This window comes from Mytilus galloprovincialis, chromosome 11, assembly GCF_965363235.1.
Source record: "Mytilus galloprovincialis chromosome 11, xbMytGall1.hap1.1, whole genome shotgun sequence".
Classification (NCBI taxonomy): domain Eukaryota; kingdom Metazoa; phylum Mollusca; class Bivalvia; order Mytilida; family Mytilidae; genus Mytilus; species Mytilus galloprovincialis.
This window is the reverse complement of record NC_134848.1, coordinates 71,764,819-71,778,284: the sequence shown is the minus strand read 5'-3', so window position 1 is coordinate 71,778,284 and position 13,466 is coordinate 71,764,819. Positions and strand designations below refer to the sequence as shown.

At 32.6% G+C, this 13,466-nt stretch overlaps 2 protein-coding genes across 3 annotated transcripts in view; one reads left to right on the top strand and one right to left on the bottom strand.

Moving 5' to 3' along the window:
• The window catches only part of LOC143052751 (voltage-gated inwardly rectifying potassium channel KCNH7-like), a 178,468-nt gene that overhangs the window by 64,788 nt on the left and 100,214 nt on the right, over window positions 1-13,466 (bottom strand). The window lies entirely within an intron of this gene.
• On the top strand, window positions 10,912-12,492 carry LOC143052748 (integrase/recombinase xerD homolog). Its single transcript, XM_076225854.1, has one exon. It carries the CDS (start codon window positions 10,965-10,967, stop codon window positions 12,051-12,053), a length of 1,089 nt encoding a protein of 362 aa, XP_076081969.1. The 5' UTR covers window positions 10,912-10,964; the 3' UTR covers window positions 12,054-12,492.

The following is a 13,466-nucleotide window of genomic DNA, read 5'->3' as shown; positions in this document are numbered from 1 at the left end:
TAGATTTTTTTGTTGTTGTTTTGTTTTGTATCGATCTGATAAGTAAAATAGAAAACAAAGAATAATCAAAGTACATGCACTGCAAAACACACATTAAAAATCCACAAAAGAACAAAGTTACAACGCTTTTATAGCTTCATCCCAAAGCCACAGTAAGGCCTTCAATACTGAGACAATGAACAAAATACTCTCACCTTAATGCAAGTTTAAGACGGCTTCTAGCACCGTTTTTATCTGATTTTTACGCACACATATAACTGTGTCATTTGTTGTTAATAATGTTCAAAGTAACACTTGTCTGAAACTCATTACAAATATCATTCACTACTATTTCATTACAGCTAAAATAAATCACTAGGTTCTTTATATCTTCGTGTTAAACTTATCACTGTACCTCAAGGGATTTATTTTGTCGTATTATTAGCTGTCAATTTCATGCAATGAGAGCGTTCAATATTGCTCAATGAGATAACAGATTAATGTTGGGATATATTCAATACAACTTTATAGCTCTTATATTGAAAATGAAACTATTTCTGTAATATTCAATACTCTCTAAGTGACCCTGTAATGTATAAATGTTTGGACAATACTCTCTGAGTGACCCGTCATAAGATAATATGGGTGATATATTAGTTTTATATGAGATACTAGGCTACAGTAATTGTGCCTTTGTATGGGTACTGTATGACTTGAGGCTGAATGAATGATATTTTGATCAAAAGAACCAACTATTATAAGACAAAAAATATAGATTCAATGTAACTTAATAGATTAATAGCTGCAGATATTGAACCTGGGTTAAGACCTTATATGTAGCCATGATGCACGCACGTTTGTGTGTGTATGTGTGTTTCTTAATTATAATGGTATTTTTTTGTTTATGTGGTATCGATGTAAACATAATCTATCTTATTAACAAATAATGTATGATTCAAAATTCAAAAAAATACAACGTTAACAATAGTGAAACTACTAGTGGTGTGTCTATGCACCTGAGTAATGCTAAAACAATAGTGAAACTACTAGTGGTGTGTCTATACACCAGAGTAAGGCTAAAACAATAGTGAAACTACTAGTGGTGTGTCTATACACCAGAGTAAGGCTAAAACAATAGTGAAACTACTAGTGGTGTGTCTATACACCAGAGTAAGGCTAAAACAATAGTGAAACTACTAGTGGTGTGTCTATACACCCGAGTAAGGCTCATCTAGGGAATCAATCTTATAGCGCAAAGTTGCGTTTTCTTTCAGTACACTTATGAAATAGTTGCCACTGGACATTAAGAGACCAATATTCACAAATCTTCCAAGCAGGTTCATAACCAAGATGACCGTTCAAAATACAAAAAATGCTTAAAAGCCTACTGTCTCATTAAGTGAATATAGATTTTTGTGAGGAAAATAATGTATATCAAATTCTTAGTTAAAACAACATTAAGATAACTACTATAACTGGAATCCACAAATTGTCAGCATCTACAATGCAAAATAGACGTAAAGTTTTGAAGCGATAGATAACATGATATGTCTGAACCTCTCATAAAGTCTGAAAACATGAGATAAAAGAAGCGTATAGAACATTTATCAATCTGAGAAATGCAAATATAATCAAATTCACAAAACCAGACTAGAAAACAGAATGGTAAAAAAATCAAATATTCACTCTCTTCCTGATGTACAAAATCGAATTTCAGAAATGAGATTCACCAAAAACCTACGCTTAATTGAATGTATATTCATATGATCCGCATTCCAACACACAAAAGGTCTCCTGTCTGCTGAGATAGAACAGATTTATTACATGGTATTGACTCCGTATATAATCCCGCCATAAATAACGTGACCTGTATATTTCATTGTTATCTGTATCTACTTACAATAGTAATAGTGCGTGCTTGATTGACGGCACGAGATAACGTCATACGAGATATCGGTATATCAAAGACGAGACTTTGACGTTATTTTAAATGTGAAACAATCATTCTTATTGATTTGAAAGTGTTCTGGTCTAACTAACCTTGTTTTGTAAACAAAAGTGGAAATTTATGACAGGTCTGCATGTCTATCTTTTATATCAACTTACAAATATGATAACAAGGAGACGCATAATGATTTCCCTATAAGACAACTATCTATAAGGACAAAAAGACAAAAAGTAAAACAAGTACATGTACAGTCACCGTACGACCTCCAATAATGAGCGAAACCCATACTAAGTATTATTATTTTTAAAGTGATCAGGTTTTTTTAAATTATGATAATGGTCTTTTATTATTGTTAATACATATACGTGTATATGTGAGATGATATATGTTGTAAAGAGCTTTGGTTAATTTTAATATTATAGAATATGCTGTTATGAATACTGTATAATAACTACATAGTTACTACCGCAAAATAGACACCATTTCTATTTTAGATGCAATTAGTGTATTATGTTTTCTTATTATATCAAGTGTAAAATAGAAAAACAAAGGATATGGGTTATCTATCCATGCATGACATTAAATCAAGACATGCACAGCAACATTAAAAAAAAAATTAAAAAAACACAAACAAACAAACAAAAAACACACAACACACACAAAAAGCAAAGAAACTGTGCTTGTATTGTTGTTCTTCATCTCAAATCACAGCATTCTACAGATTATAAGGAGTATTAAGAACGACAACATACTCAATACAGCTTTAAGCTTTCGTCATATTTATACGTTTCAGAAAACAGTCGACATAAACTCACACGTGCATTTAAACTATGAACAACCAATCTGATAGTCTAATTTCTTGTTCATATCCATGATATCAGCCAGAGACAGGAACTATTCTAAAGCTTACATAAAAATTGCATATAAGCAAAGTAACAGGAAATAAATTTTTGTTATACCTAGTATAATTATATATACCGCTATTTTGTGCATTTTTCCTTTGATCTTTTTTTTGTGTGATAATTTTCATATCATGCTACTCGCTTAAGATGGAAAATTATCGCTAGAAACTAAGCATGCACGTGGCATTGCTAACGAAATTGACATGAAATTGACAACGTCGTCATAGGTAAAATAGCGATAAAAAGATTAATATCATTGTTCATCTCAACTTGATTGCCTTTCTCGCTTTCGCCGTCCCGGCTCAAGCGAGAAAATCAATCTCGTTGAGATGATCACCGATAATCTATAATTATTACGTGGCCAAGTTAGACAAAAAATGAATATATCGATTGACTGGTTGACGATTACTTAGCACATATTTCTTGGATATTCAGGACGATAAACCCCAATTTTTAATATTCAGTGTATAACTTATAAACTTATTATGTAATTTCTGATTCGAAAACAAGAACTAAATGTATTATTAAGATTTCAAGAATTTACCATCGCAAATAATTATGAAGATATTTTAAGATTTTAATTCATGATCGGTAAACACGATGTTATATTAAGATTTTAATTTCCATAATACCTTTTTAAAAGATATTAATGAAATTAAATAACTAGTTTAAGTTTGATAAAGCACATATAGTTTGTATGTTTGTGTTTCTGAGACATGTTAAGGAACTTCTACGTTCGTGAAGCATATTACTCAAGACAAAACTGATACTATAGGGTTATTGCATGAATATTGGGGAATATTGTCCCGAGTAGAATTTTATATTGCACGAGCTTGCGAGTGCAATATATGTTCTACGAGGGTCAATATTCCCCAATATTCATGCAATAACCCTTTTATTGTATAGCAATATAATATTTGAAAGTAAAAATTGGTTTAAACTAAGATTTTGTCGTTAATGACGTCATAAATTTTAAAGATTTATTGCACTAGTGCAATATTAGAATTTATTGCACGCTAATTTTTGGTTACGTTCTGTGGAAAATATTATATTGCTATACAATAAAAAGCATTTATTGTACCATGAAATGCACATTAACTAAAATGTCGATCAAAGTCACAAGTCCGTTTATCTTTTGTAGCCAAGTTGTCACAGTCATCAGTTTATTTACATGTAATTTGCATAATAATAGAAATAAGTTATGATTTATTTATGATTAAGTTATTGATTATGGTGCAATTCTTTTCTCATCAAGATGGCAAGTAATGCATATTTAGGAATGAATTAATTACTTGTTTTGGACAAAGAAATTACACGAAAAATCGAAGTTAATTAAACAAATCATCAAGAGATAAGCTTCTGAAATCAGCTGGTTGGGAAACATGGCATACGAGTTGAAAAGTACAACGATCGACCATGAAATCAGGGTCGGATCCAGCCATTTATAAGGAGGAGTCCTAACCCAGGATAAATAAAGGGGTGGGGTTGGTCACAACTATATTTCTCCATTCAAATACACAGGAAAGGTAGTATTGTGCGTTAATCGGATAGCAACCACACGACATACCACCATCAACCACGTGCTTATTAATAAAGCAAGCTCTAAGTTAACCGGGTAAACACATGTGAATAGTATTTACAAAGACTACCAAAAATCTTTCAAGATTAGGAACATTCCTAAATGATAAAAGAAATCACAAGCAACGTCGACAACATCCAAAAAGAAAGCAATGAAAAAAGCTGAAACAATATCAACGTAGAGAAAGCAGTGACGTTTCTTGGCTTAAGACAGTTTAATTTGTAGATTTCTTGCATTTTTTGTTATCTCAAAGATACACATCGTCTTTAATTTCATTGATAGTTGTTAAGGTTAACAATCACATTTCATTATCATTGCATTTCGTATCTATGGAATTGAACGACTTTTATTGTATGTTATTAAATTGTTGATGTTTCGCGTGAGGTCGAACTGTATAGACACCTTTGCTGTTGTTTATTCCCTCACGCGAGGTCGAGCTCTACGAACATCTGTACTTGAATTGCACGTAATGGATGGGTCGATGTTTGATCACGCCTCGCGATTGGACTTGCTCTTATATTCAACTAGTGTAATACAATTATACGTCATTGATTAGACAATTTTTAAACGAGCCTCGCGTGAATTTGAGCTATATGAAACACTTGTACCTCAATTGTATGTAAGTGATTAATATAAAGTTTATGAAAACTCGCATGTGGTCTGGTTCCCAAAATAGAAATTCTTAACCAAAACCAAACTTATGAAATAAGTAAAGCTATATATTATCTTTCTGATATACATTATTTCTTTTTGGTGCTTTGTGACGTCCGTAGATGCAATTTATTCAGTCCGATCATTACTCTTGTCTAGCAAAGATGCATCTCCTATATTTTAGAGTTTCTTTAAAACAAAACGCTGTAATAGCAGAATTATAAAATGACATTTCAAACCTAATAAGATAATAGCAACATACAACATTTAAATCTAGGTCTGGTGATGTAAACACAATATGATTATTCTAAAATATCTAAAAGGCCTCTCTACATTAAAACAAGTGGCATATGTTAAATGAATGCGACAACTTAACCGATAATTACATATTACGGAGATTTCACTGTTCGATCACCAACATTATCAAACCTATTGAATGGCTATGTGAGAAATTGACAATTAAGTTTAAGACTTGAATACATAGGAGTGGATTCGTGAAGAAAAATAAAGTAAAATGTTTTCTAAATTATAGCAAAATCTCTGTTTTGAAAAATTACGTATACAATTACAATGTAATTCTAAAAACCAATTGCTTGTATAAATCAGCAACGATTGAATTTAGAAATATGAGACTTCAAGTGCAGTGCTATATGTTGTTTTCAATAAATGATAAGGACTTGATAAAGTGCACTCAAAATAGGTTCCAGTTTTATTTAAATGCTTACAAGTCAATAACAGAGAAAATTATAGCAGGAAAAAAAAACATTTACGAGTCGGCGATAATTGGAAACGGAAATATAAAGGTTACTTCTGTCATAGTTTTCAAGTACCGTAAAACCTGACTAAACCGAACCTTTTCAGTTTCATCAGGTTCACAATGCATAAAATGTGATATGATTGGTCTTCAGAACAAGTTTGGATTATACAGGTTTCCGGTTTATTCAGGGTTAGGTTTAGCAAGGTTCCACTGTATAATTTCCAAATGATGATACACATAAAGTGCATCTGAATGATTTAAATCAGATGTTTCACTCTGCTTCGTTAGATTTGTTTGTTGCTTGTGTAAGCTTCAACGAGCGACAAGCATATTTAACGAAGCAAAGTCAAAGATCGGATTTTAATCAGATTGCAAATATAGTTATTTAATAGAAAAAGAAAAAAAAACAAGCTTGTTTAAAGGACATACATTATAAATAGTTCAGCATTGAGTGCACCACTATACATAAAAACATATTGCGAACAGTTTCTATATTTAGGGTAATATTAGATATAAAAGCAAGAAACGTTCAAAGTACAATCAGCCGTTTTCGGAACCTCATCTTTTGATCATCTGTTTACTCATCATCTTCAATTTTGGAGGCCAGCTGAATCTCGTCTTCGGGTACGGGATTTTCTTGCTGCGTTTAAGACCCAATTGGTGGCTTTGGGATGTTTTCTGTTCTTTGGTCGGGTTGTTTTGTCTTTGACACATCCCGTTTCCAGTCTTTATTCTATATACAGTGGCAGATATGTAAAGCTTTCACGTAAAATATGTTTGGGCAAGTAAGAGCTTTGTAAATTTAATTTTAGCATTGCAAGTAGGATGTCAGTCATTTAAGCATATTTTTTCTAACTAATATATCATTCTTATAAGCTATGACAATATACAACTTGATATTGCAACACTTGAGAATATTGTACGAGGCGCCGAATGGGACTCTTGTGATTTTGTAATCAACTTCAATTTTGTACGGACAAAAGTGAGTTTTGTTCAACAAAAATGAGTTCAGTTTAAGAAAATTTGTAGCATACTACAAATTTAAAATTTTGTCATACAAAATTATCTTTCAGTGGACAAAAGTTACTTTTGTCATGACAAAATTCATTTTTGTAACACAGACTTTACTTTTGTTACCTAATTTGAATATTTGGCGACAAAAGTCAATTTTGTATGCAAACTAGTTTAGTTTGGATTCTGTGAACTAATTTGCATACAAAATCGACTTTTGTGAGACAAAATTGACTTTTGTGAGACAAAATTGACAAAATTGAATTTTGTCTTACAAAATTGAATTTCGTTTCACAAAAGTCAATTTTGTCTCACTAAAGTCAATTTTGTCTCACTCACACAATTGACTTTTGTGTTTTAATTTCAATATCAGGTAACAAAAGTAAATTTTGTATGCAAATAAGTTAATATTTGCATACCTTTTTGACAAAATTGACTTTTGTCATGACAAAAATGAATTTTGTCTACAAAAATGAATTTTGTGATATTTTGTTATCACAAAATTGAAGTTTTCATAAAACAAGTCTGTATCACATAGTTTTGTAAAACAAAAATGATTTTGTTATGACAGAATTGAATATTGTACAAAACCACAAGAGTCCCATTCGGCGCCCCGTATATTGTTGTATGACAAATTTTAATCGTTATAACACCGTAAACTGATGCTCCAACGGGTTGCTCGGGAATTACATCTCACTTACAAAGTGTGATGCTGTGATGGTTGATCAATAGAAATTTGACAATCTTTTCATTTTGTCGTCTTGATTTATTTAGTTTAAAAATTATCGAAGATTAACTTGAAATTGATTTTTCTAGTTCAATAGATAGTTATATGTATTTATTAAAGTTGAGCATACACGTGTTTTCTATTATGTAAACAATCACACGTGATTGTGTGTCCGCATAGTGGTCATCTATTGGTGTTTATGTTAGATAAACAGGTTTGTGTTTTAAATATATGATATTTCGGATTGGTCAATATTTGTCGCATTGCGTAAATATATTGAGTATGATATTTGTTATGTAAATAGCACGGGATTTTTAAAGCGCGAATAGTTGTCTTGTTTAAGTAATTTAAGATATATGGTCATTCGAAGCTCGTATACCGTTCAGTAAGGCAGCTTAGTTTAGGTAAAGATATGTCCGAACCAGTGCTCGATCTGAATGAAGAAGATTTGTTAAGGGACTTCTTACATGGTCAACCCGAACGTCTTAATGCTTCAAATTCACAAGCTAATCAAAACCGTGACTTAGTAGACACTTTTGGCCTTTTTAAAGACTATTTGGATAAGAAACTTGTTGATTTGAAGTCCGACATTCTGTCAGAACAAGACAATCTATCTAAGAAATTCAGAGATGAGGCTAATATTAAGTTCAAATCAGAAGGGAACCGTATTCAGTTTCGATTTAATGAGAACATTTTGGATGGCCTTAACAAAATCCACAAGGATCTCGTATCTGTTGCTTCTCCCCTTTCTTCTATTACTGGTGATTTGGTATGTAAACTTAAAGAAAGAAACAAACTCATCAGGATCGCTGATAACTCCACTGGGGGATGGGCTACGGTTAGAGAATATGAAAGTAACGATATCGCTGAAAATGATGAGGACGAGAAAAAGATTCGCCAGGCTGAGACTAGAGCCCTCAAAACTATTAAGGAGAAAAAGACCCGCCCTCAGCCGTATTCAGCTAGACCTTCTCCAGCAGTTGGGAGTATCGCTACTGCCACTGCTCCTCCTCCAGCTTACGACTTCAGTCGATATCAACAGCCCTTTCGTAGCAGCACTGCACGGCGTGAGCCGTGCCCCATGGACATCTGTCACTACTGCAAGCAGTATGGTCACTGGAAAAGAAACTGCCCACTCAACTTCAAGTCAGCCACAGCTTCTGCACCCAGTTACCAGCCATCCAAACAGCAATGATACAGTTACTGTTAATGATAAGTATCTAGATATAAGTTTATTATCTTCTAGCTATGAATGCAATAACGATGAACTTGATGAATTTATGTCACAAGTTCAATTTCTTGAAAAATTAGAGTTTTCTGCTAGTCATAACTTTAAAGGTGTTAAAGGCAGGCTTGCAAAGCATTACGATTTTTGGGTTAAGATTGGAACTAATGATTTTGTTTTAGATACAATTAAAAACGGTTATGTAATCCCTTTTTTAGTGCCTCCCCCTAGTATGCACATGAAAAACAATAAATCTGCTGTTACTAACTCAGAATTTGTGGAAAAAGCCGTTTTAGAATTAGTTGATTCTGGATGTGCATATGAAGTTCCCTTTACGCCTTATATTGTTAATCCTTTATCAGTTGCCACCAATAAGTCCGGAAAAAAGAGGTTAATATTGGATCTTTCAATTTTAAATAAATCCGTCAAAAAAGAGAGATTTAAATTTGAAGACTGGAAAACAGCTATTCAATTTTTCAAAAAAGGTTCTTATCTGTTTAAGTTCGATTTAAAGTCTGGTTATCATCATTACGACATTTGTCCTCAGCAACAAACGTTTCTTGGTTTTTCCTGGAATAACAAGTATTACTGTTTTTCAGTTTTAGTTTTTGGTCTAGCTTCTAGCCCTTACTTATTTACGAAATGTTTGAGATCTATGGTCAAATATTGGAGACAAAATTCGATTGATATTGTTTTGTATTTAGATGATGGTTTTGGAATGGCTTCGGATTACGAATTATGTCGGAAAGATTCCGATTTTGTCAAAAAATCACTAGAAGAGGCTGGTTTTTTAGTCAATGTAGAAAAATCTGTTTTTGAACCTACCCAAAAGTTAGAATGGTTAGGAATCACTTGGGATTCTGCTCAATTCTGCATTTCTATTCCCGAAAGAAGATTAAATGATTTGTTACAGTCTATAGATGAAATTTTAGACAGATTTTTGTTTTTCTCTGCTAGGCAATTAGCTCAAGTGACTGGTAAGATCATTTCTTTATCACCAGTTCTCGGAAATTTGACTAGATTGATGACGAGATATTGTTACTTGTGCATCGTGCAAAGATTGAGCTGGGATAAATTATTACAAATAGTTTATCCAGCTGAGATTTTGAATGAGCTTAAGTTCTGGAAATCCAATGTGGTTACTTTGAATAAAAAGAAATTGGCTATGTACAGCCCTTCTTCAATAGTAATTTTTTCAGATGCTAGTAATGTAGCCTGTGGGGCTTATACTGTAGAATTGGAAAATAAGATTTTTCACAAAATGTGGAACGAATTAGAAAGATGTAAAAGCTCCACCTGGAGAGAGATGAGAGCAATCGAACAGGCCCTTTTGTCGTTTAGTACTCTATTTATGGGCAAAAGTTTAAAATGGTTTACTGATAACCAAAATTGTGTACGTATAGTACAAGCTGGAAGTATGAAGGAAGATTTACAAAATCTTGCCTATTCTATTTTTTGTATTTGTAAAGAGCATAATATATTAATTGAATTACAATGGATTCCCCGCACATTGAATTCAAAGGCAGATTACATTAGCAAAATGAGTGATCATGAGGATTGGCAAATTTCAAATGAATTTTTTGAATTTTTAGAAAGTTTATGGGGACCTTTTACTGTTGACAGGTTTGCTAGCGTGATGAATAACAAGACAAAAAGGTTTAACTCACTTTTCTGGAATCCGAACGCAGAAGCTGTAGATGCGTTTACACAAAATTGGAATGGAGAAAATAATTGGCTTGTCCCCCCTATTTATTCAGTTATACGCACAATTAAACATCTGATTTACTGTAAGGCTAAAGGGTCTTTAATTGTTCCAAGATGGGTATCTTCGCCATTCTGGTCATATATTTTTAATAAAAACTTGACTTACAAAGCTTATGTTAAAGATGTGCTAGAATTTAAAGAATCGAATAGAATCTATTCAAAAGGAAGTAGTCCGAAGTGTATCTTTGGAACTGAAAAATTTTTATCAACTGTTCTCGCAGTTAGATTAGACGCTAGTCTGTGATATTTCACATGGTCCTGATATCAATTTTGGTATTGCAGAGACATGGTGAATGAGATTTTACGTTGTACATATTACTCAGTGGAGAATGTAAAGATGAAGTATTTTTAGCGACATGCCCCTAGTATCATATGTTGTAGTATGATATTGTAGTAGGCATGGTTGATTGTTTAATGTCATATGCATTTTATTATAATAATTTATATGAATACTTGTTTAATTTTCCTTTATTGGGTAACACATTTTTCAGAAGTTTTCAAAACCAGAAGATGGAATGATATTGATTCTTTTCGTCAGTCTCAATCTCCAGCCATGCAGCTCCTGGTAGACCAGATACCTTCCTTTTGTTTGTCATCTAGAGCAGCTAACACTCAACGACAGTATAGATATGTTTTCAACGCTTTTTGTAAGTGGTGTTTATCTATTAATTTTTCAAACACGTTACCTGCTTCAGTTATTTCTGTCGCATCGTATTTAGTTTATTTGACTAATATTGGTAAATCTACTAGCAGTATAAATGAAGCTTTTTATGCTATAAGTTGGGCTCATAGATTAGCCGGAGTTGAAAATCCGTGTAAATCGGATTTGGTTATTTCTGTGAAGGAAGGATCTTTGAGATCTGTTGGACACATTGTGGTTAAGAAAGAACCTATAACACCAGAAATTTTGTATCAAATCGTTATGCTTTATGGTAACGATAAATCTAATCTGAAAGATGTTAGAATAGCATGTATGTGCCTTATAAGTTTTGCTGGATTTTTGAGGTATTCAGAATTAGCAAATCTGACAAGAAATAATATTGTTTTTCATGATTCGTACATAAGTTTACTGATAGAGAGTAGTAAAACTGATATTTACCGTGAGGGTAGAGATGTACTCATTTCAAAAACGGACAAAATTACATGTCCCGTTAAAATGTTGATGAAATATTTAGATTTAGCAAACATCAAGTCGGACAGTAATGATTTGATTTTTCGTCCTTTATCTTTTTGTAAATCTGTAAATGGTTACAAATTAAGAAATGGTAAGCTTTCTTATACTACTGCAAGAGACATTCTGTTATCTACTTTAACATCTATTGGTTTAGACAAAAAGTATTTTGGTTTGCATAGTTTGAGGTCCGGAGGCGCCACTGCTGCTGCAAATGCGCACGTGGAAGATAGAATCTTCAAAAAACATGGTCGCTGGAAATCAGACCGGGCTAAGGACGGATATGTCAAAGAGAACATCAGTGAACGTCTAACAGTAACTAAAAATTTAGGAATTTAAAAAGCACACAATTGCGCCTTTCTTTGTTTAGTCGAAAATAGCTGCACATGCTGGCGAGCTATTCCTATGTAACAAGTGTTTGTTTTTATTTTATAAATACTTTATATGCGTTTGAGGTGACGAATTAGAATATAAATGTATTTATTAAAGTTGAGCATACACGTGTTTTCTATTATGTAAACAATCACACGTGATTGTGTGTCCGCATAGTGGTCATCTATTGGTGTTTATGTTAGATAAACAGGTTTGTGTTTTAAATATATGATATTTCGGATTGGTCAATATTTGTCGCATTGCGTAAATATATCGAGTATGATATTTGTTATGTAAATAGCACGGGATTTTTAAAGCGCGAATAGTTGTCTTGTTTAAGTAATTTAAGATATATGGTCATTCGAAGCTCGTATACCGTTCAGTAAGGCAGCTTAGTTTAGGTAAAGACCCCCCACCCCCCTCCCGGATTAAGATGCTTGTACATTTGAAATGTTTTCGCGCATAGATAGAAAGATATTTATTCTATCAGTAGGACATTGTTTGTTCGATTATTAAGATTTATATGTATATATGATTTCTGATTTTGTTTTTCTATTTTGTAGGCTGTCGTGTACTACGCAGCGGTGTGACCGATATCATGACATCGGGACTCAATATTTTGATTTAATAAAATTTAACAGTAAGCTGCACATGCTGGCGAGCTATTCCTATGTAACAAGTGTTTGTTTTTATTTTATAAATACTTTATATGCGTTTGAGGTGACGAATTAGAATATAACTTGAATTATGAAGAACACATTCTGTTTTTTTTTACTTTACAATGTATAACATTTAAGAAACAAATATGTGATTTCGGAGCTGAACTGGTTTTTATATTGAAATATTATCAAGATTTCTTAAGCTTGCAGGATAAATATGTGTATCAAAATGAAATGATGCATTTAAAAATGCTTGCTCATTTTTGAAGGCCGTAAGGTGACCTATAGTTGTTAATGTCTGTGTCATTTTGGTCTTTTGTGGATAGTTGTCTCATTGGCAATCATACCACATCTTCTTTTTTTATATTAAGTGCTTTTACTTTTAGAGGCTTCTATCGCTATAAAATGATAATATCATTAGTTACATGCCAAAAATACATTCTTTTACCCAAATACTGTTACGAGAACAATGCTTTAAAATATATATACAACACAGCCAGCAATCAAGACAATAGATTATAGGTGATAATTTACAAGCTGTCACCTAAAGAGTGAACGCGGTATAGACATACACGTATGATTACATGGAATCCTCTCATCCGGCAGTAAGACCGTTTTTCTTATGCAGTCCGTTCAGCTTAGTAATATGAGTTTGACATGAATATCAATAATGTGATCATTTTAATAAATTTCCTGTTACAAAACTTTGAATTTTACGAAA

Excerpts from the sequence above, each read along its gene's own strand:
- LOC143052748 (XM_076225854.1), top strand. The coding sequence starts at position 10,965 with ATGCATTTTATTATAATAATTTATATGAATACTTGTTTAATTTTCCTT.